Source organism: Macaca thibetana, chromosome 6 (assembly GCF_024542745.1).
Source record: "Macaca thibetana thibetana isolate TM-01 chromosome 6, ASM2454274v1, whole genome shotgun sequence".
NCBI lineage: Eukaryota > Metazoa > Chordata > Mammalia > Primates > Cercopithecidae > Macaca > Macaca thibetana.
In genome coordinates this window covers 871,771-895,569 of record NC_065583.1, presented here as the reverse complement: position 1 = coordinate 895,569, position 23,799 = coordinate 871,771, and the positions used below count along the sequence as shown (strand labels likewise).

Sequence of the window (23,799 nt, the reverse complement as noted above, 5' to 3'; positions counted from 1 at the left end):
CTTGCCCTGAGGGCTTTGTCTCAGTTTCCCCTGCCCCACAGCCTTGGCAGGGTTCTGATGCAGGGCCCAGTGAAGGCTCAGGAGAGCCTTGGCCAGACTCCATCAGACATTTGTCTACACTGGGGGTGACTCAAATCTACACAAATGAGATCCCATCAGTGACCCAGGTAAGAGGATTGCAAAGGCCAAGAGGCTTGAGGAGGGAAGGCTGCCGGGAAGGCAGTGTGTCCTGGAGACAGAGCGAGCAGGAACCTGCAGCGACAGCAGGAGTGGCAGGAGGTGGTCACAGCTGGAGGCAGAAGCAGGAATGCAGCAGCAGCAGCAGCCAGGCGAAAGACAGCTCTGTAAACCTGCAGACTGGAGGCTGGCTGAACTCTACAGCACTGAGTAACAGAGCTTTTCCATCTGGCATTTCCACTTGCTTTGGTACCCACAGGCGCTTCGGGGTCTGGAGGCAGCCGCCATGCAAACATGCACACCACCTGAGCAAGCCTTGACGGGGGAACACCAGGAGACCCCTGAAGGTGCTCCTTCCTTCGGGAGCCTGAGATCCAGTCTGTCTTGTAAGGGTGTCCTCTGGCCCCGCAGGCCCCAAGCTCTACTCCTCCCGCATCTCTCCCGGACCTCCCCGAGCCACCCAGCCCCCTCACCACCCTCACAGGAGACCACCGGTGCCTGGCCTGAGAATCCAAGTGCAGCTGGGGAATGGCCTGGAAGAGGCGGTAAAGGCTGGAATGGAACAGTCCAGCATCACACAGTGGCTGACAGCAGAGTTCATTCCAATCCGGCTCTCCCACAACCCTCTGTGTGACCTTGGGCAAGTTAACCTCTGTGTGCCTGCTTCCTCACCGGTCAAACAAGAGCAGAACAGTACTCACCACCGAGGCTTGCTCTGAGGATTAAGTAAGTTCGTATTTATCATGGAGCACTCAGAACAATGCACTTGGTTAGCTGCATGAAATGCTAAGGACATGGAGCCTGGCAGCCAAACTCCTCCTGGCTCCACTGGGAAGGGCGCAGTGCAGCTATCTCCTGGTCTACTCCACATCTGCAAAGCACAGATAACGACCATCTCCCCTTATTTAACAAAAAAGTAGGGCTAAATAACCCATCTAAGCAACAGGGGAAGGCAAAACCCACTCCACACACAAATCTCAAGGGTTAAAATAAAATGGATGTCTGACACTGGTTTCTGAGCCCAGATGGGAGGTCAGAGCTGCTCCCAAGGCCACGGCCTCGACACAGCTCCCCACATGCCTCTGCCACCATGTGGTGTGGAGCTCCAAAGTAGTTTCTGCCAAGAACATTGCTAGCCCGGGGTTTTTGTTTTGGTTTGGTTTGGTTTTTTTGGAGACGGAGTTTTGCTCTTCCCGCCCAGGCTGGAGTGCAGTGGCGCAATCTCAGCTCACTGCAACCTCCCCCTCCTGGGTTCAGGTGATTCTCCTGCCTCGGCCTCCTGCAGCTGGGATTACAGGTGCCTGCCACCACGCCCGGCTAATTTTTGTATTTTTAGTAGAGATGGGGTTTCACCATGTTAGCCAGGCTGGTCTCAAACTCCTGAATTTAGGTGACCCACCCACCTCGGCCTCCCAAAGTATTGCAATTACAGGCGTGAGCCACCGCGCCCGGCCTAGCCCTGAGTTTTCAAACCCACTCAGGAAATCAGGAAACCAAGTTCATGGTCACAAAAAGCGTTTTGCTTTTTGTTTTTCCGAGACGGAGTCTTGCTCTGTCGCCCAGGCTGGAGTGCAGTGGTATGATCTCGGATCACCGCAACCTCTGCCTCCCGGGTTCAAGTGATTCTCCAGCCTCAGCCTCCTGAGTAGCTGGGATTACAGGCATTCGCCATCACGCCCAGCAAATTTTTGTATTTTTAGTAAAGTATTTTTAGGTTTCACCATGTTGGCCAGAATGGTCCTGAGCTCCTGACTTCGTGATCCATCCACCTCAGCCTCCCAAAGTGCTGGGATTAGAGCCACTGCGCCTGGCCGTGTTTTGTTCTTTTAAATGAATTAGTGGAGAACAGAAACTCTCAGAATGTTGCATGTGATATGCATAGGTAACAGTTTTGTCTGTGTATGTGTTCTGGGTGTTAGCAAAACAGGCACTCTCACCAGGGTTGTGTTTGGGAGTCCAAGCGCCACTGTGAGGCCAACCCTGGTATCAGCTGTGCACCCTGAGGCTCGCCAGCAGGTGATAAAGGGCACTCAGTAAGCACTGCCTGGGTCAGCAGAGGGCACCGGGCACAAAGCACCTCTCAGGGACCACCCTCATCGGAGGAGCTGGTTCTTCCCCAGACCAGGCCTGCCCAGCCAGCAGGAGGCAGAAGCAGGAGACACTCACCAGCTTTCCTGCTGCGGCCTCCTGGCTCTACAGGATGATCAGCAGGAGCACGGCTTGGGGGTCCTCTCTACCGTGTGGCCTGCACTTCCTTTCCCCCCTGGCCCCCATCCCCTGGGCTGTCGCTGGCTTTTCTCTCCCACTCATCCACTTTCCTTCCTCAACTTTGCTTCCTCCCACCCATCTAGCCCTCTCCTTAACTCTTCATTCTCCCTTTTCCTTTCTTCCCGCGCCTGTCACCTCCTTTTCCAGGACACACACACACAAATATTTTTCAGACAATTCAGCCTTTACTTTATTTTAGAAAATAATTCTGTAGCTTCCACTTTCTTTCATGAAACTGAGGTCAGGCAAGAAGCAAAAATCCACCAAGTCCTCTCCACCCTGCCATGGCATCCTGGCCTGTGAGGACATGGGGCGCCTGGGAGTGGGCAGGGAGGCTGGGCAGCACTGGGCCAGAGGCGTCCTGGTCACTGCTCCACCTCATGCTGAGAGGCCACCAGAGCCACAGCCTGCAGGGAGGAGCCTATGCGCCAAACCCCAGAGGAAAAAGGGACACGCGGATCGAATTCTGTCTTCTACCAAGCCAGCAGGAGCCTCCTAGAGCAACAGGGAGGGGACTGATTTTCAGAAAGGAGGAGTCAGGGCACAGTCCCTCTCCGAGGTAAGGCAAGAGAACGGTTGTCCCAGCACAAGGCCTTCCTCCCTGCACCTCTCCCCTGACAGCTGGGCATAGGCTGAGGAGAGGTCTTGCTTGCCCCCTTCAACTTTCCATCTCAGAATGATAAACTGCTAGGCTGCAGGGAGAGAAGGGCTGAGTGGGGGTCAGAGACAGGAGAGAAGGACGAGGCAGTGAGCCCCAGTGACCCACCAACTCCACCAGGCCCTGACAAGGCAGCCCCTTTGGTTAGTATCATTTTGGCCACAAATATGTCCCCTTCTCCCATGACCCAGCCCCCACTGGGGGAAAGGGAACAGGTATAGAAGGAGGGCTCATGCCCTGGCTGGAAAAGCCACGGCAGGGAGAAGGGTCTGGTCAAGAGGGCAAACGTTGCCAAACCCTCCACACATGCTCCAGGAGAACACTCAGGACGTGGACATTTCTGGCCTCAACAAGCCCAGTGTCCCCTACCACACAGTGGTTTCCTGCTTAATACCCCACAACATACCCTAGAATAGTTCCCCTGATCTGACTCCCTTGAGAACGGGAGAATCATCCTCACGTTATCATTTGTGCACTTAAATGCCACTCGGAAAAATCAAAAAGATAAATGCACCTAAGAGGGAAACACAGGCAGGCCGATGCAGCCTGGGGACTGTGGTCCCACCTCAGCTCATGATGTGGTAAGGAGGGGCCCACGAAGGACAGGCTAATTCCAGCTAGGATCGTAGCCCTCCCACGTCGGCGGGGGCGCCAGGTGGACACGGCGGCCCCGGAACTGGAAGGTGACAATACCCCGGTAACCAGCTCTCGGAACCCCCGACTTAAGGTCATCCATGACACCCAGAGCCTTGGCGAAGGCCTTGAAGCTGTCCCTGCCGGTATACTGCACCCGCACCTCCCCCAGCTCCTTGCGATCATTGGTCCTCACTTTCTCCACCTGCAGCTGCGGAGCCGCGTAGACGCGGGCGAGGAAGTCCCGGTCATAGGCCTCCCGCTGCAGGTAGGACAGGTCCAGCTGGGTGAAGTGCACAAACTGCTGGTTCAGCTTGATGAACTTGAGGTGCTGGTCAAAGAACTGCCCGTGGCTCACACCCTTGCGGCCAAAGGTCATCGTTCTCGAGATTTCGGGGCGTATGCAGGCCCGCCCCTTCCGCTGCTCCGGCCGGCGCATCCAGTCGTCCCAGAAGGCCTTCGGCCACTTGGGCTCCAGCTCGGCCCAGAGCTCGGCCAGCAGCAGCCAGCCCAGGCCGGGAAAGAAGTCGGTGCGGTAGAGCAGCTCGGGCTTGCCGGAGTCCACCATCTGCTCCTTGCCGTTGTCATTCCAGGCCGAGACGCACCAGAGGGAGGGGTCGGCCTTCAGCAGCGGATAGGTGGCCTGGAAGTACTCGAAGAAGTCCGGGGCCACCTCCAGGTCATCCTCCACCACCACGGCCGCGGGGAAGCGAAACCGGTGGAAGACCTGGCCCAGCGCCCAGCGGTAGTGCCGCGCGATCTTGTAGTAGCCCTGGAACTTGCGGTGGTCCGGCGGCACCGCGATGCTGCTCAGGTCCGGCTGCCGGATGTGCGTGACCGCGCTGCCGTAGGAGGCGATGGCCTGCGCCGTCTCCTCGTGCCCACAGTCCTGGCTGACGATGATGGGGAAGCGCTCAGCCGAGGGCCGGTAGTGCAGCAGCTTGTCCAGGCAGCGCCGAACAGTGCTGCGGTCACAGGCGATGACCAGGATGGGAATCACCGCTGGCGCTGGGGTCACAGGCACGTGCGGCTGGGCGGGAGGGCCCGCTGTGGGCACCCTCCCCCGCTGGCTCCACAGGGCATCCCCGATCTGCTGCAGCAGCCCACGCTGCCGCTCCAGCTCCACCTCGGCGTCTTGGGCCAGGCGAATCACTTCCCGCGTGAGGCTGGCAGGGTCGTCATTCAGAGCACTGACTGAGGGTGGCCTGCCAGGTGCTGGGCGTGTCCAGAAGAAAAGGAGCAGCAGGGCATTCCAGGCCACAAAGAGGATAGCGCCCCACAGCACAAGCCCTGCAGACTGCTTCTTCAGCATCCTGGCCCCCACCGGGGAGGGCAGGCAAGCGGAGGGTTCAAGGCTGCCCGCGGCTTGCCCGGCTCCCTTGCCTGCAGTCCTGGGGATGCTTCCTCTGGACTATGGGATTAGCAAGCAGCCATGCACCTAAAGACAGGAGAGAGAAAACAAACCGTCACACAAAGGCGTGTGGCTCCACACCCCACAGGTAGAGGAATGTGGGGGGCAGGCAAAGGCCAAGCGTGAGGGTGGAGGAGGGCCAGGAGGTTGATTCCAGAGCTCTCTGCGGAGTCCACGTGTATGCTGACTCTCAGCAACATGTTCTTGAGGGAGAGGTAGAATGTGATGCTGGCAGAGGCAGAGAGAAAAAGAATCCTAACTCCTCTCTTTCCACCTGTGGGAACTCATTTCCCTCCAGCGGGGAAGGAGGAGGGAGGAGCAAGGAGTGAGAGCATCCGCCTACCATTCCTCTAACCCAACTGCCCCAAGATTACTGATTTTTAAAATCAAATATCACGCCTCAGGGCTAAAATTAATCCCTCACCTAACAGGGAAGCACCAGGGGCACCCCACGAATGTCAGGAGCAAAATGAAGCTGCCTATCACCTCCAGGGTTATTTGACATTTTGCTGGAGGAAGCAGTCAATGCAAATGAACCAAGAAAAAAACAATTCAAAGCAGAAGTGGAAAAGAAGCAAACTATTTCTATTATCTTTACTTGTGAGAATATGCCTGGAAAACTCTAAGAAAATCAGTAACAAACTAAACCAAGCTATCAATGAACTGAGCAAGGTAATCAAATATAAAAATCAACATACACAAATGGATAGCCTTTATATCCACAAATGACTCATGAGAAGAAAACATGGATGAGAAAACCCTACTTACAAAAGCCAGAGAAATGAGAGAATATTTAGAAATAAACTTAAATAAACTTAAACATTCAAAACGTATGTGAACAAAACTATCATTCCTGAAAGACACAAAAGAACATTTGAACATCCCTTTTTCTTGGTCAGGACATCTCAGCATCATCAAAAATCCCAATAAAAATACCTTTTTATGGAACTAGACGAACTGACAATAAAGTTCACATGAACTACTAGGAAAACAGTAAAAATAAGCTGTGAGGAGGGACTTAGCCCTACCAGATACTAAAATGCTGCACACTGGCCAGGTGAGGAGGGACTTAGCCCTACCAGATATTAAAATGCTGCACACTGGCCAGGTGAGGAGGGATTTAGCCCTACCAGATATTAAAATGCTGCATACTGGCCAGGTGCAGTAGCTCCCACCTGCAATCCCAGCACTTTGGGAGGCCAACGCAGGAGGATCACTTGAGCCCAGGAGTTCAAGAATAGCCTGGGCAGCACAGAGAGACCCTGTCTCTACAATTAAAAAAAAAAAAAAAAAAAAAAAGCTGGGCATGGTGGCATGCACCTGCGGTTCCAGCTACTTAGCAGGCTGAGATGGAATCACCCGAGTCTGGGAAGCTGAGGCTGTAATGAGCCGTGATTGGACTGTGCCATTGCACTCCAGCCTGGGCAAGACAGTGAGGCTCTGTCTCAAAAAAATTATAAATATATACACACACACATACATATATCACATACTACAAAACCTCCGTAATTACAACTGTGTGGTACTGGTACATAAACAAACAGACCAGCCAGTGAAATAGAATTTAAGCTCCAGAAACAGAGTCAATACACAAAGAAATATAATATATAATAAAGGTGCTACTTAAAATTCCCAAGGCCAAGATGGTCTTATTAATAGTATTATAATAATTATGTAGCTACGCTATATAGCTTGAATATGGTCTGTTCTCTGAAACACATGCTGGAATTTGACCCCCAGTGTGGTGGTGCTGGAGGTGGGATCTAGTGGTAGGTGTCTGGATCACAAGGGGGCCAGGGCAGAACCCTCATAATGTCCTCTGGTGAGTGAGCTAGTTCCCCAGGGATACAGGCTGTTACAACCAACCCCAGTCTCTCTTGCATGCCCCACTTCCTTTCTACTGTCTCTCCTGCCTGCCCCACTTCCTTTCTACTGTCTCTCCTGCCTGCCCCACTTCCTTTCTACTGTCTCTCCTGCCTGCCCCACTTCCTTTCTATGTCTCTCCTGCATGCCCCACTTCCTTTCTACTGTCTCTCCTGCATGCCCCACTTCCTTTCTACTGTCTCTCCTGCATGCCACACTTCCTTTCCACTGTCTCTCCTGCCTGCCCCACTTCCTTTCTACTGTCTCTCCTGCATGCCACACTTCCTTTCCACTGTCTCTCCTGCCTGCCCCACTTCCTTTCTATGTCTCTCCTGCATGCCCCACTTCCTTTCCACTGTCTCTCCTGCCTGCCCCACTTCCTTTCCACTGTCTCTCCTGCCTGCCCCACTTCCTTTCTACTGTCTCTCCTGCCTGCCCCACTTCCTTTCTACTGTCTCTCCTGCCTGCCCCACTTCCTTTCTACTGTCTCTCCTGCCTGCCCCACTTCCTTTCTACTGTCTCTCCTGCCTGCCCCACTTCCTTTCTATGTCTCTCCTGCATGCCCCACTTCCTTTCTACTGTCTCTCCTGCATGCCCCACTTCCTTTCTACTGTCTCTCCTGCATGCCCCACTTCCTTTCTACTGTCTCTCCTGCATGCCACACTTCCTTTCCACTGTCTCTCCTGCCTGCCACACTTCCTTTCTACTGTCTCTCCTGCATGCCACACTTCCTTTCCACTGTCTCTCCTGCCTGCCACACTTCCTTTCCACTGTCTCTCCTGCATGCCACACTTCCTTTCTACTTTCAGCCATGTCCATATAAAAACCTATACAGGAATGTTTATAGTAACTTTATTCATAATCACTCAAAACTGGAAATAACCCAAAGGCCCATCAACAGGGAAATACAGATAAACAAATTGTGGTTTACTCATAGAATGGAATAATATCCAGCAAAAAAACCTGAATAAATCACTGACATACACAATTGTGTTCAATCTCCAAATAAATACACAATATGGGTCTTTTTGGGAAAAATAAAAAAGAACATATACACTATGATCCCATTGACATAAAACTGCAGAAAATAGAAACTAATCTATATGACAGAAAGCAGATCAGTTGTTGCCTGGGGATGGAGGCAGAGAAGGGCAGTGGGGTAGTTACTACACAGGGGCTTTAGGAAACTTCTGGAAAGGTGAATATGTTTATTATCTTGATTGTGGTGATACTTTTATAGGTATATATATATATATATACACACACACACATATATTTGTCAAAACATCAAATTGTACACTTTATATGCAGTTTATTGCACATATTTATATCAATTGTATGTCAATGAAACCTCAAAAAACTTTTTTAAAAAAGACATTATTGGGTAAAATGACAAAGTTGGAATATGGACAGTAGGTTAAAGTATCAGTGATAACTGATTAATTCCAATTCTTAGAATGGATGCAACTTCTTAAATGGTTCAGAACAAAAATATACTGCATACATAGAGAGGGAGAGCAAATGGAGCAAAATATTAACAAGTGAATCTGAGTAAAGACAGTGTGTACGAGTATCCTTATACTATTTTTTATTCTTGCAATTTGTGTAAGTTTGAAGCTATTTCCACATGAAGCTTCTTGACAGTCAAATATGTAGACATTGCCCACAGCTCTGAATAGCTTCATCCATCAGTGTCGCCCCAGCTGGGCACGTCAGCAAGGCAAATTGAGATGATCTGTTCGCCCTGAATTCCTCCGTCAGTCACCTGACAACATGCATCACACACCTGCTCTCTGCCAGGCTCTGGGAAGGAATCAGGACACAAACCAATGAGAAAAAGGCATGGTCCCACCTACCCTCTAAGCTCTACCAGACCACACTACTGGAAAGGATCTGAAACACTCCTGAATTCCCAGCCAGCTGCCCTTCCAGACCATAACTCCTTGACTGTCCTGCCTCTGATCTACCCTTCACACCTGGAAGCTTCAGGCATGCACCCTCTTACACCGACAGCTCTGCCAGTCACCCTCTGCCTCACAGCCTACTCTCTAATCCTGGTTGAAACCTTGGGCCTCAGATCTAATCTCTGAGGCTCTGGGCTCTCAAACCAGCAGATCTGGCTTAAAAGGGCTGATCCTGAAGGGCGTCTAAAGAGACCTGGATTCTGTCTCCCTCCTGGGGAGATTTCCCCAGCCCCTGCCAGCATTCACCACCACTTGTCTTCTTCCTAGAAACCAACCACCCCCACCGCTCCAGGACATGCCTTCTCAGAAACCTCAAGTCCATTTCCACGTACCTGTGCAATTAAATTCCTATTATGTCAGGGCTCACACACTACAGATCAATTAGATACATGTCATCAAGTGGCGGAGGAATTCAGGCAAACACTGTTTCAGTTGGCCTCACTGCTGTGCCCAGCTGGGGCCACACACATGGATGAAGCTACTCAGAGCTGTGGGCCATATCCCCATATTTTATTTTTAAGAAACTTTATGTGGAAGAAAAGAGTGATGCACAGAAGAGTTTCAGTTTCTTTATCTCCTTTTTTTTTTTTTTTTTTTTGAGACAGAGTCTCGATCTGTCTGTTGCCCAGGCTGGAGTACAGTGGCATGATCATCTCAGGTCATTGCAACCTCTGCCTCCCAAGCTCAAGCGACTTTTTTGCCTCAGCCTCCCGAGTAGCTGGGATTACAGGCGCCTGCCACTATGCCCAGCTACTTTTTGTTTTTTGTTTGTTTTTTTTTTTTTTTGAGACGGAGTCTCGCTCTGTCGCCCAGGCTGGAGTGCAGTGGCCGGATCTCAGCTCACTGCAAGCTCCGCCTCCCGGGTTTATGCCATTCTCCTGCCTCAGCCTCCCGAGTAGCTGGGACTACAGGCGCCCGCCACCTCGCCCGGCTAGTTTTTTGTTTTTAGTGGAGACGGGGTTTCACCATGTTGGCCAGGCTGGTGTCGATCTCCTGACCTCGTGATCCGCCTGTCTCGGCCTCCCAAAGTGCTGGGATTACAGGCTTGAGCCACCGCGCCCGGCCTACTTTTTGTATTTTTAAGAGAGACGGGGTTTCACCATGTTGGCCAGGCTGGTGTTGAACTCCTGACCTCAAGTGATCCACCCTCCTCAGCCTCCCAAAGTGCGGGGATTACAGGAGTGAGCCACGGTGCCCGGCAGAGTTTCAGTTTCTTCTTCGCTTTCCCCTCAGGATGTTGTCCATGTTGGAACTTCCCCTCCAATCTGATGGCCAGGATTCCCTGTCTCCCAACTTCTCGCCTCCTAAATGACTGTGCAAGAAAAAGACTTTATATAACAGTATGGGGATGGAGAAGAGGGACTGAACTCTATTCACCGAAGTGCTGCTCTGCATGGCTTAGAAGGGCGGGGCCACACTGGGCTCAGTGGCTCAAGCCTGTAATCCCAGAGCTTTGGGAGGCCGAGGCAGGCAGATCACCTGAGGTCAGGAGCCTGGCCAACATGGCAAAACCCCATCTCTACTAAAATAAAAATACAAAAATTAGCTGGGTGTGGTGGTGTGCGCCTGTAATCCCAGCTACTTGGAAGGCTGAGACAGGAGAATCCCTTGAACCTGGGAGGCGGAGGTTGCAGTGGGCTGAGATGGCGCTACTGCCTTTTAGCCTGGATGACAGAGCAAGACTCCATCCCAGAAAAAGAAATAAAAAAGGGGCTAGAGGGATAGCCCGTCCCTGACTTATCAACGACCTGCAAGCCCTTATGGCAAAGCCTCATGGGACCCTCCAGACGACTTCTGCACGCTTTAGATGACTTTTTACTCTTCTCCAAACATTAGAATTTGTGGCCCACACCCACTACCTGACACTTAGGACCTCCTGCCCCACCCTTCTAAGTCATGCAGGTCAAAGCAATCTTCTGACTGGGTTTTTACTTCTGCACACATCTGCAGTGGCTGGAGAGCCCACAGGAAAAGCTGCCCCAGCCCAGCCCTGGCCTCCACTTTAGTGCTTGGACCGTTGTTCTCCACCCCACAGCCCTGTGCTTCAAACTTGCTCCTCTTGCCGTAAGAATACATGACACCCCTATTTCCAGCCCACCTGCTTCTTCACATAGGCTCATCCTGGGCCCCAGTGCTATTTTCCTACTGTTTACCCATGTAATTTCTGGGATGTGATCCTCAGCTCTGCCTGGAAGTTAGTGCTGTGTGCACACACAGGAACCAGGAGCCACACATCTCTCACAGCTGGCTGTGCCCAAAAGGACGGTCAAGCCCAGACCCTGGCCAGCAGCGGTGACCTGATCCTCCAGGAAGCACTGCTCAGGCCACCATCAGGAGCGTGCAGCAGTAACAAAGGCAAGCCAGACAGCCCAGAGGCGTCACCCTACGTTCTGTCACATTTCTGAGACTCAAACTGGGTTGCTGTGAAGATCAGATGAGATAAGCCATGTTAGGTGTTTAGAACAGTGCCCGGCATGACCACGTAAATACTGGTCAGTTACTTCACTCCTTTCTCCCCATTCTCTTTGTTCCGCTCTACCACACTCCCATCGGGCACCCCAATGGCCAACCCTACCCTTGGGGTCTGTGCATGTGCCCTTGAGCCAGCTCTGCTCTTCCCTATCTTCTTCACCTGGCACACTCTGTCGTGTCTCTGCCAAGATGCCTTCCTTGACGCCTGGGACCACATAAGGTCCACCTACCCTTCACCAACAGCAATGAGCGCAACCACCTGCTCGATTTCTCTCAAGTCCCCTCAGCTGCAAGCTACATGAAGACAGGGATTGGCTCCACCAGCACCACCAAGCCGCTGTGCTAGGGCCCTCAACATTCAGCAGATGTGCCTGGGATCTAAACACATCCACAGTTCCTCAACTGCAACTGCCAAATCCAAGAAGCACTAAAAAACAGAAGTTTTCTAAACTCAATTGGCAGTAAAGCCTCATCCAAGCTCATTTGCTAAAATCTGATCTGATCTAATATGGGGCTATTTATAGTCTTTTATCTCTCCTGCTGTGGTTATTCATACATTTTGCTACAGAAATAAACATGGTGGCTTATGCTGTGCTGCTTCTGATCTTCCACTACAGAGTAAATTCACCAGATCACCTTTTCAAAACCCCAAAAATTCTGAATTCTGAAATACGTCTAGGCCCAAAAACTTCAAAACTGTGAGAATGGAAGTACAAAGTTACTCACTGATTGCTAGCAGCCCATGTCAAGCCCTCTAGCCCGTTAACCTGAACTCACTCCTTCGTAGGAAGGACTGTCTTAAGTCTGGACTCTTGATGTAGTTTCCCAGCTGGTCTACCTGTCACTCATCCTGCTTCCCTCTCACAAACCCTCCCAACAGCAACGGTGCATCCCTCTTGACAAGCACGTCTGGTCACATTAACTTGCCTTAAAGCCATCAGAGGCTGCACTGCCCACCAAATAAAACTCAAACTCATTATGATGACATACAAAGCCCTTCTTACAGACTGGCTCAAACATCCCTTTCCAACCTGACCTCCCACCACCCACCCCAGGGACCCTGCACTCCGGCCTCAGCAGGATGCTTTTTCCCCAATAAGCAAACCTGGACACTGCTGGGTCTTTGCTCCAGCTGGCCCCTCACCCTGAAATCTGGCCCATGGCACACCCTGCCAGCCGCCCACACATCCTTTCAGGCCACTTCAGGTGACTCCTTCTGCAACATCGCAGACAGAGCCAGGCCTCCCTGTGGCTGCACTCCCACAGCACTCTCTCCACACCACAACAGAATCTGTGGCCACACGCACCTGACTCCCACCTTCCTCCTCAGGAAAGAAGGCTCTGACTTCTGTGCCCGTCACAGTGCTTGGCACATGCGTGAGGTTCAAGCGGCTATAGACGGAAGACTGCTCACACTGTTAGCGAAACCGGGGGAAAGACGGTCAAAGCAGCAGCAAGAGCGTGAAGCGTTACATTTTCCAAAGATGACCGCACATATCCCATTCCATACGCTCTTCTTACAAGTGACAAAGACAGTCCTGGCTCCAGAGCGCAGGGTCTGTGCTCCCTCCCTTTGGTTCTGGGAAGAAGAGGTGCGATGTGACTTGGAGACTAACTCATAAAAGGCAGTAGTTTCCACCTGGTCCTCTTAAGATGCTTAATCCTAGGACCCTGCTACACGGACAGGACCCCGCTACACGGACAGGACCCTGCTACACGGACAGGACCCCGCTACACGGACAGGACCCCGCTACACGGACAGGACCCCGCTACACGGACAGGACCCCGCTACACGGACAGGACCCCGCTACACGGACAGGACCCCGCTACACGGACAGGACCCCGCTACACGGACAGGACCCCGTTACACGGACAGGACCCCGTTACACGGACATGACCCCTCTAGGTATTCCAACTGACAGCCCCAGCTAAGGTCCCAGCTGACAGCCAGCATCAGCTGCTAGACACAGGACACGGCCCTCCAGATTATCCCAGCCCCAGCCATACCTGACTGCGACCGTGTGAAAGACCACAAGCAAGAACCACATAGCTGAGACGTTAGTGAAATGATTCTGTTGCTGTAAGCCACTGAGTTCTGGGGTGATTCATTATGCAGCCAGCAGTACCTGAAGCGATGAGAAAAAGAGAATCCAGATAATCTTGACAAGCAGGGCAAGAGTCCTCCCTGTTCTCCGTGCTCAGTACAAAGTCCGAACACTGAGGCCCTGTCTCCACTCGTGCCCCTTCCTTATTAGGTATCTACTCCTGCATGACAAATTACCTCGACATTCAGTGGCTTAAAACAGCAGTTATCACTTACTCTTTCTCACAGTTTTTATTGGTCAGAAACGTGGACAGGGCAGCACAGAGGGGAGGGACGTCTCTGCTCTACCATGCCTGAGGCTGAAAGACTCAAAAGTTGAAGGCTCGACTCCCCTGGAGGCTCTCAGGTCTCTCACATGTCTGTAGGATGATGTTGGCGGCAGCTGAGACATTACTGGCAGGGGTGCTCGCTAGAACCCCTCTATGTGGGCCGGAAACGTACTGGAAGTGGTGGCTGCATTCCAAAGGTGAGTGTTCCAAGAAAGCGAGCAAGCCAGGTGAAGGTGTATCCTGCTCCTGATTCAGCCTTGGATCAGGTCTGTCTTACTCACTGATCGAGGGAACCACAAGTTCCTATCCACATTCACGGGGAGAGAATCACAAACCCCACCACTGGGTGGGAAGTGGACAATGTCAAACGATAACTACATGTGGAAGGGGATACTTACGGGTGAGGCCCTTTAGGGAAAATACAATCTGCTACACCTTCCTTTTTAAGTAGAACAACTGTCCTTAATCCTGACCTGAGTTCCTAACGATATCATTATGAGACTGGCATGCAAGGCACAGACTCAAAACTGACTTCCATTTTCTGGAGTTTTCACAACTCCTTTAGGGAAGTGACACAGCCAATCCACACCACCAAGTACAAAGACATCTGCACCAGGGTGGGAGATGAGAAGTGTGTCTTTTCAGTACCAAACCCTTCAGCCAAAACCCAGGTGGCTCTGGGTGGGTGCTACCCACCCCTACGGGGCTCACTCAGTTTCTGAATCATTTGAAGGACTGCCTAGGAGCTGTGAGAGCCTTTCTAACACTCTGATGCCATGGTATTCTCCAGCCTATTTCCTTTATCTGGCAAAAAACGTTTCTTAAACAGCAAGTGAACACCAGATAGTCAACTTCCAATCATGAGCAATAAGAGAGAAGTTATATTTAGCTTTAAAATTAAGTATAGAAGTGGAAGAAATTGTAACAGATTTTCCCTTCTATCTCTGCTTTGCTTAATGTTAAAAAGCACTACGTAAAAATTCCAGAAAATATAGACATGTCACAGATAATGGAAATCTAACTGAACTACTTTCATGTTCATTCTTAGACCTTGGCTGGACTCCTGTATGATGTACCAGGCCCATAATTTCAGGATGGAAAAAAAAAAAAGAAAGGTAGTCAGAGAAGATACACTAAATAATTCAAGGGTTTAGAGAATAAGACCTAGGAGGGAAAGGATAAAGGTTATTCATCCTGGAAAAGAAGAGCTAAATACAAGTAAGTGCCACAAAAGGCATGAGGCCTGGGATTCAGGCGATCCAGCCAGCAAGCAAGGCAACTTTGGACAAGTCGCTTGACCCACTCGTACCTTAGTTCTCTCATCTACAAGGTGACGGGTTGATTTGGTTCATCACAAGGTACCAGTGCCTGGATACTGAGGATAGTGACAATTTCCCTAATGCCCCAAACAATAATGAGTTTCCCTTGTTACACAGGCCACTGAGATCAGACATACTGCAGTGCTTTTAACAGTGAGAATAAGACACAGAAGCAGGGATATGGGTGAGCTCAATGGTCCCTGGAATTGGGAAGGACCAGGACCCAGTGATTCCTGATGGAAGGCAGACCCTGGATGATGTGAGCATGTAAGAGTAAAGGCTACATGGCCTGAAAAAATATTGTAAAAGACGGAAAATAAAGTTGGACAACTTCTCAGCCAGTGATGTTCTAAAACAAAACAGTAGACCCGCTACAGCAGCAAGGGTTAACCAAAGTGAAGCTTCAGCCTTGCGGGAGACAGAGCCGGCCAGCCACAGTCCCTCTACTAGAGTTTACCAGAGGCGGGCACTGCACGTCCCGGGGCTCTCTACTCCACACACGTTAGCAAACAGGTAGGAAGAAAAGTTTTCTTGCCAATTTATTATACATATTTTTCAACTCTGAGTCAACATGTCCTTTCTGCCGAGGAGAATCCACCTCTATTAACTTGGGGAAAGGATGCTGGAGTGAGGTTGGGGGAAAGGCCACCTCCCCAGTCTCGCTCCGCAAACCCTCCGGGCACTCCCACCCCCTCCCTGCCCCGCACCCACGGACGCCCTGGGCCGAGTTTCACAACATCCTCCCCAGTCCGCGGAGCCCTCCCTCCTCCAACAGCTGGAGGCCCGGGATTCCGAAAGCAGAAGCGAAGTTCCACCCTCCCGGCTCGGGAAGGACTAAGGCGCAGCCGGGACCGGGTCGGCCCGGGCCGCTCCCCAGCCAAGCGCCCTCTCGCCCGCGCTCACGGGCACGGGGCTTTCGGGCGACCCGACGTCCCTGGGGCTCCCTCTCGCCGCCCGCGAGGCCTCCCCCGGTCAGACCTCCGTCCCCGGACCGCTACTCACCCGGGCCTCCCAACGTCCTGGCCCCGAACTTGGCCCGCCCGGGGGCGCTGCCGCGGCCGCCTCGCCTTTCGACTCGCCAGCCCTTCCTGCGGCGCGCCGGGGCCGGACCGCCCGGGCGGGCAACGTGGCCCTTCCCAGGCAGGCGGGGCGGGGCGGGGCGGGGCGGGGCGGGGCGGACTGACGGGCGGGACCGACCGCCCTCCGCGTCCCGCCCCCCGGCCGGCGTCCGCGGCCCCCTCCTCCTGGCCCGCCTCCTTTCCCCGCCGCTTCTCAGGCAACCCAGGGCCCAAGTTTTCCCAGGCCCCCAACTTCGGGAGTCGGCTTTCCTGCTCCCTGGCGCAACCCTGAGGGTGGACGCCCGACCCCACCCCTGCCCTCGGCCCCCCAGCGCAGCCGCCCTGCCTGGAGCCGCGCCTCAAGTGGGCCCGCGGTCCAGGAAAGGCGTTCACCAAACCCCAGGCCAAGGGCTGGGAGCCGGTGCCCCCGCCCCAACCCAGGGGAGGCTGAGGGAGCCTGGGTGGGGGCCCCAGGGCGCGTGGGGCAAGGGCAGAAGAGGAACCAGGGTGCCCGACGCGGGGCTGGGGGAAAACACCTGTGCCAAAGCAAGCCAGGGCCAGCTGTGGCTTCTTCCCTTTTGTTTTTCCTTTGTGGGTGGGGAATGAGAGCGTTAGTTCTAAGTAAACAGAGAGAGACCTGTCAGCAGGGTAGGCCCACGAGCCCTAGGCGGGAAGGACTGGGTCACAAGCTTTGGCGGGAGCACCATGGAAAAGCCCAGAACCGGTCTGCGCCTGGCTGGTGTTTTAAAGGGGAGGAAGGTGCGGAACTGAAGAGGAGGTGGAGGTGGACCCAGGCCCGCCGAGGGGAGGGAGGGACAGCTCTTCCATAGCAAATACCTGTGGCTGAGCCAGGAGCAAAGTCTGGCCAGGAGGAGGAGAGAGGCAGAAGACCAGGGGCTCTGGCGCATAGAGCCTGTTTCGCCAGCGATCAGGTCTGAGGCCTGGATTCCACAAGGCCGGTGCAAGCCAGGAGCCAGCCCCACTCCCTCCCCAGCTCCGTCCGGCCTGGCCCTCTGCAGAAGCTGGATGCCCACTCTCACCATGGGACCCCAGGCAGTGAGGGTGGATAGCCGAGGGCTACTGGCTGCTGGGTAGCTGACTTCCCCTAGAAGGGCTGCTGCCATATGATCAGGACCCACGCCCCTGACATCAACCCCTCCCCCGTGTGCCAGAGCACGCAGCAGCCCGGAACTCTGAGGCCTGTGGTTACTGACTGAACTGACTGCTCACTAACTTGTTTCTACATGAAACCACGAATCGTACAGGGTTCTAGAGAAACAAAGGGCCCGGCGTACCCTGCAGGCCCCTGCGTGGAGGCGAGGACCTAAATCAAAACTGCTAAAGGGTTACCAGGCATAGTGAGAGGCCTCAGGGGCCAAACCCTCCCTCGGGCTCTCCTTCAAGCCTCAGGAGCTCTGCGGAGGGTATCATCCCCATTCTACAGATAACCAGTTTGAGGCTCAGGGTAAATGCCAACGTGCTGGAAGCCACAAGACCCGGTGGGGAGCACGGCCAGGTTTTAGACGGGGCACTCTTGCGCGCCCCCCCATCCACCCTCGCACACATCCTCCAGCGCCAGTGTTCTAAGAGGGCTCTGTGTCTTCTCAGGTGCTGCCCTGAAGCCTCCGCGGAAGTGGCCAGAGCCCAGACCTGGAGGAGGAGCAGGAGAAGAGCAGGCCCACCGAGGCCCGCCGTGTGCAGTGTGCAGGAAGCCCGTAGCCTCCACTTTAGCTGACTGTGTGCACTGTGGCAGGAGCCTCGAGCCCAGGAGGGTGTGCCAGTCAGAGGCCAGTTGTCTGTCACCTCTGCCTTATGTTTCTCTAATGAACAAGAGTCAGGGGCCTGGGGGCTCTGCACACTCACACTAGGTGTCAGGCGTAAAGGAAAAAAACAATTATGTTTCCTAAAAGTGAAAAGGCTGGGAAACACTGTTTTGTAGATCCAAGACATGAGTAGCCAAAATCACCTTCCAGGAGAAAGGACAGACATCAGGGGGTGCTGAAAGGTGAGGGAAGATCAGCCCATGAGATGTCAGATTCCCACCACTAACCCTGATACTTCTCCATCTAAGGCAGGTGAAGGGGAAACAGTATGAGGGCTGTTTGTGCACTGTAACGCACACCCCCTCTCTACCACCCTTTGTTTAAATCCCAAGGCTCACAGGAAAATTCAAAAGGAGAAATTCCTGGACTGCAAGAGACCATCTCAAAAAGAAAGGGCCTGGTTAGAGAATCAGAATGGGCGTGATGGAGGCAAAAGAAAGCACTTGGTCTGAGAGGCAAGAAACCAGGGTAAATGAGTGCCAAACTGACCTGGGTTTGAAAAGAGGCTCTGAACTCTTGATAGAGGTTACATGGGGAGCAGTGATTGGGGGTAAGAAGGATAGCAACAAGGGCCCAGGATTCTGGGGGTGGGCCTGGGATTGGATTATGTGCAAAAAGAAAAAACAAGAGTATAAACAGTCACAGGATTAAACCAGAATTAGGAGGAACAATACTCTCCTGCCCACTCCACCACCAACAAAAAAGAACTGAAAGGATGAAAAGGAAGTGAAAACTGCTCCAGGAAATTGCCCTCCCATTTCCTGGGAGGTCAGGGAGAGGAAAGCTTGCTCACTCTAAGGAGGAAACGTTCCACCAGAGTGGCTGTCTGGCGGGTACAGAGCTTCTCTCCCTGGAGGTCTGCAGGACCCAGATGGCCCTTGTCAGGTCAGATGCTGTGGAAACAGCACAGCCCTGGGAGGTGATTTCAGTGCCGACCACTCTACCCTTAGGCAAACCCTTCCCACTCAGGGCTTCCGAAGCTTCCCCTCAAACTGGGAAAAGAATCCCTGCTGTGTTCTCCTCACAACAAAGTGGTGAGGGAAACCGGACAAAACAGATTGATGGATGACACGATGGAAGCACTACGCAAATACACAACTCCCTGGTACCTGGGATCCCAGAGACGGCTGAGGAGGCACCGTGGCATCACATGTCCCTGAGGGACCACTGTGACCTGTATCTAAGCAAAGACCAACACCAGAAATGTGCTGGGTGAAGCTGGGGAAGGTGGCATACCCACCTTGAGACCCACACCTTATAAAGGAGCAGCCCGGCTTCAAAGGGGCTGCCCCAGGCATCAAATCAGAGGAGAAAGAACAGCTTGGGAGCAGCAGCTCCACCCAGGCCACCGCCCACCGCTCAGGCCGCTGGAGGGAGTGAGGAAAACTCCTGTGGCAAAAAAGGAAAGATTGGGGCAGGCGGTGGAAGAAAAAAATTTAACACGGAAAGTAAGGCATAAGTACAGGATTTTCAGTTTGCAGATGACCTCACTGGCACCCATCCTCAAGGAACATGTGAGGCCTGGGTGTTACTGAGCTAGGGAGAGGCAGAGATTGCCAGAAGCCAGGCTTCCTGCCCTTTGCCCAGGCCACCACATCCTACTGTCTCTCCAAATTCCCAACACTGTGCTCCACCTCTCCTTTCTGCTGTGTGTGGTCACTGGGAAAAGCAGGCATCTTGGCACAGGTAAACTGGAATTGAAGAAGGGAGCAGACAGGAAGTGAGAAGATAAAGACAAACAGGGCTGCTTTTAGTGGGAATACAGCCTGAGAAAATATGAAGGGCAAAAAGATGTCAGTCTGGAAAGCAACGTCATCTTAAAGAGCTGGAAAGATAACGAGGATATGGCACAGGAAGGCAAAGACCACCATTCACTCCAAGAAATGCAGTACCAATTCCTAGTCAGACACTTGCCCTCAAGGCTTAGGCATCCCTCCACCCCCTCTTTCATCAGCTACCTCAAAGGGGCACACTGAAATTGGACTGCAGAGCCATAAGGACCAATGTAGTATCTGCAAGAATCTTCAATCCAAGTTCTCCTTGGATCCATTCGCCTGTTCTATAACTTGATGATCCCAAGTACTGCTTAACAACAAGATGATGAAACAAATTCAGGCTTTTACCTAAAGACATCTTCTTAGGCTTCTGCCAGCACAACACTATTTCAACAAGAATACAGAACTCCTGATTCAGAGTTTTCTGCGCTTTTAAGGCACATGTAGCAATGTCAATGCTATTGTTTCCTATGTACATGGCCCCGATACTTTTCAAAATCCTTCATTGTTTCATTGGCTCCTTGTAACAACTTGTAAGGGACCTGGAAAGTCAGTGTTCCCCATTTTGTAGGTGAAGAGAACATGGCCTGTGTACGGTTGCACACTGACTAAAAAAGTCAAAGCTAGAACACAAGTACTCCTTCCTGATTCCCAAACCTGTGTTCGGTTCCTCTGCTCTTTTCCTGAGCTTTCATGGGCTAAGCTCCTGTTATAGAAAGAGGAAGAGAGACAATTTAGGAGGTGATCTAGACCATTCCCGCCTTCTCCTCCCACCAGCAGTCCTTTTCAGTTAGCTCCCCAAAACAGAGCAGCTGCCTCTCCTAGGTAATCCATTCCAGTCTTAACCCAGACTGACTTGGAATCCTATTATCTCAGCGTTGGAAGGGCCTTTAAAGGTAATCTAATCCAACCTCCCTTCGGAAGCCTGAATTATTTGCATGTTCTCCTTGGCCAAACCCCTCAATTGCCATTGCTCACAATCCCTTACAAGTCACTCATCCAGCCTGGGTAAGGACAGATGGGGAACAGGTCTACACCCGGACAGAGTAATGGAGAGGTGTAGCTTCCAGTGCACCCATCTGGATAAGATTTCCGGAATAATAGCCTCCGCAAACTCGCCCGCTCAACAACTTCTGCACACGCGCAGTAAGACATTAAATGGGAAATAAGACAGGAGCCTTACCTTTCCTCTTGTCTCAGTTGCTCCCCAGGAGATCATCAAACCCCCATTCAGCACTCCATTTTCAAAACTGAGAATCCCAAATCAGATCCACCAAAGTGCAGCTTCTCTCTTCTTATCCAGGTCCAAAGTCCATGGCTGAGCTGACCCTGACAGGGAGGAGTCTGGGGGGGAAGGGGTGTGTCCAGGCCCCTCCCCCCCCACTACAGACTTCAGTGCCCCTCTCAGGGGTCCGTTACCTCCCTTCATTCAGCTGCCTTATTAAGCTCAGAGTCTGGTGATGGGCAGATCCCAGATACTATCCCATCTCTTGCTCAGGCAGGGGAAGTTATCCACTGTAAGAACTGGCCCATCTGTCTTCTGCGGAGGCTCATAAGAAACAGGCCTTAGAAGCGGCATGGCCCAGGTGGCAGATTTTCGTGTTAACCTGCAGAACATTTAAACATTATAACACTCTCTAATCTAGCACATACCCAAATAGAGTCCTAAAACCTTCTAGTTTCCACTCCCCACCTAAGAGTGCATACTAGATTCTATCATCAAAAAACTTTAAACACTCCGCAAGGTTATACAAAGCACCTACTTAACTCACGTATCGCACGCCAGAACACAGTCACCTCAATAGTGTGTTTATATACAAACACATATAATATAAACATTATATATGTACAAACATATACGCGATTCAGGATAAAAGATGGGTCGTACCCATTCTCGCCACAGAAAAGTAACCGGAGACTGTCTTCTAAGAAATCGAGAAGAGAATGCCCTTTCTTCTGCCCGCCTGTCTAAAGCCCAACATAATGATCGAATCTCCCAAGCTTCTTAGGGTGCTAAGTGTTTTAATCCACCAGCCCTCTTCAACTAAACTAATGAATCCTTTCCAGACCGAGATGGTGGCATCTTCTACATGCATTCTTTGCTCCTTTTCCTTCAACTAAGCTCCCCCTCCGCTTGCAAAACTGTGCCAGAGATATAATTCCCAACCTCTGTTAAAGTCCTTCCCGGGGCTACTCCCAAGAACACTCTCCTGGAATGTTTAAGGCCCAAGTCCTGCTTGCAGCAGCCCCACAGTGTTCCTATTTCTCAGCCCGGATGTCGCCCCATCCCCTCCAAGTTTATTCCTAAACACACATCCCCACACAGACACACACTCTCTCCTTTCCTTCCTGTAGGGGCGTGGCGTCCACACGACCTCCACCCCCTCCAACAATGTAACTCCTCCCACCCTTCCCCCGGAACCCCGTGCCCCGAGTTCACAGGAGAAGGGGGTGACACTGCGACCCTCCATGGACTCCGACCCCCACCCGGCCGCCCTGCGGACGACCCTCGCCCTAACTGAGCCGGCTCGTTACCTGGTTCCCGCCCGCCCCGCCTCGGCTAAGAGCCGCGGCCCGCCCGGGTAGCAATCCAGGCCCCAGGCCCGATCCCCAGCGCCGGCCCAGGCCCCACCCCCTCGACCCCCAGCGGCCCGGCCCTCCCCTCGCACTCCTTCCCCCTCCCACCATCCACCGCAGCCACTTCCGCCCGTCCTCCGGAAGTGGGCCCCGGCACCGCGGCCTCCCACATCCCGCCCATTTTTCTACCCCACGTCCCCAGCCCTTCACCACCGCCACCACGGGAGCGAGGGAGGTGGGTCTGCAGGGCCTGAGATTGTTCGACAGCCACTGTTCACGAGGCTGAAGGGCAGGTGTGGGCAGAACCAGGTTGTGAGAAGGAAGGCGGGCGCAGAGTGGCGGCCGTACAGGAGGGGGAGGGGCAGAAGAGCCTGGCCAGCGGCGGAAGCGCACGGCAGGTGGAGGCGCGCGGGAAGCAGCACGCATGCGTCACGGGGGTTTGGCCCTTGGGCTGCTGGGCGGGGCTTGGGCGGGGCGAGGACGCCGAAGTGGGGGCGGAACCTGTGCGGGGCAGCCCTGCCCTCTGCCTCCGCCCAAAGGTCGCCCCGCCACGGCCCGCTAGACCCGGCTTCTCAAAAAGGGTGGGGGCCTCCGTGCTGGTCGCGGGTCCCGGCGCGAAGCCTTTCGGAAAGCGCCGCGGCCTGTGTGTTCTGCTTCCTCGGACGCGAGCTGCGTCCCAGTAGTGAAGGAAGGTTTTATTTCGTTCATCGCGGCCGTTTCTCGCTGCCTCCCTTGACGAGGCAGGACCTTCCCGCCCTCCGGCAGGTGCTGTTGGTCCCTGTGGCCGGGCCCCCGAGGCTGCCGGGAGGAGGGCGGCCTGGCCGTTCCCGGCGTGCCCCGGGCTCCTCGGAAGCGGCCTCCGCTCCTTCAGACGTCGGACCCGAGTTCCAAATGTGCCCCGCGGTTTTCCCGCACCCTGGATCCTAGGAGCCGCCTCTCGTTTTCGAAGTTCCTGTGCAGCGCTCTCCCGACATTTTCGAGAATCTTACCAGGACTGGGCACGGGTTTGCAGCCTCCGTTTTGCCCCCGCTTTTCGAACGCCGGAATCTCGGCCCGGCCTGCCGGCCTGTGTTCTGCGGTGGGATGTCTCCGGAGCACGGACGGACTGAACATTCCCGTTACCGGGAGTGTAATGGTTGCTGCGTCAGGACTCTTGAAATGATTTTTTTATTTGGAACGATACCATAATATTTGGAATTTTCTTAAAGGAGAAAATATATATTGCTTAATTATATTGCTTGGAATATATTATTCCAAGGAAGAAGAAAGACCCTTTCTTCCCCCACCTCCAAACCCGCTCCGCCCGCCTGCCTTTCCCGTCAGCATTAATGGCGGCTGCATTTACTCAGGCCAGAGCCGGAAGAGCCAGCTTCACTCTCACACCCTCGACACAACCTGACTGGAAATCCTGTTGACGCTACCTTAAGT

The 23,799-nt window shown here is 53.1% G+C and overlaps 1 protein-coding gene across 13 annotated transcripts; it reads right to left on the bottom strand.

Annotated features, from left to right (window-relative positions):
- Window positions 1–2,608: 2,608 nt before the first annotated feature.
- MGAT1 (alpha-1,3-mannosyl-glycoprotein 2-beta-N-acetylglucosaminyltransferase) lies at window positions 2,609–22,788 on the bottom strand. 13 transcript variants are annotated; one of them, XR_007726205.1, is made up of 5 exons: window positions 21,683–22,319; window positions 20,978–21,401; window positions 13,454–13,572; window positions 11,128–13,025; window positions 7,334–8,813 (listed from the first exon to the last, which is right to left on the bottom strand). XR_007726205.1 is itself a non-coding variant. In XM_050792712.1 (4 exons), the coding sequence occupies exon 4, from the start codon at window positions 5,046–5,048 to the stop codon at window positions 3,711–3,713; it is 1,338 nt and encodes a 445-aa protein (XP_050648669.1). In that variant the 5' UTR covers window positions 5,049–5,174; window positions 13,454–13,572; window positions 20,978–21,401; window positions 21,683–22,280; the 3' UTR covers window positions 2,609–3,710. The 13 variants fall into 13 exon arrangements, 11 of the variants coding, with proteins under 11 accessions (XP_050648669.1, XP_050648671.1, XP_050648668.1 ...); XR_007726206.1 differs by having other exon boundaries at window positions 7,334–8,803; window positions 12,936–13,025; XM_050792712.1 differs by lacking the exons at window positions 7,334–8,813; window positions 11,128–13,025 and adding an exon at window positions 2,609–5,174 and having other exon boundaries at window positions 21,683–22,280.
- Window positions 22,789–23,799: the final 1,011 nt, after the last annotated feature.

What these genes read in the sequence shown, in the direction of transcription:
- MGAT1 (XM_050792714.1), bottom strand. Translation starts at nt 5,048, where the DNA reads ATGCTGAAGAAGCAGTCTGCAGGGCTTGTGCTGTGGGGCGCTATCCTC.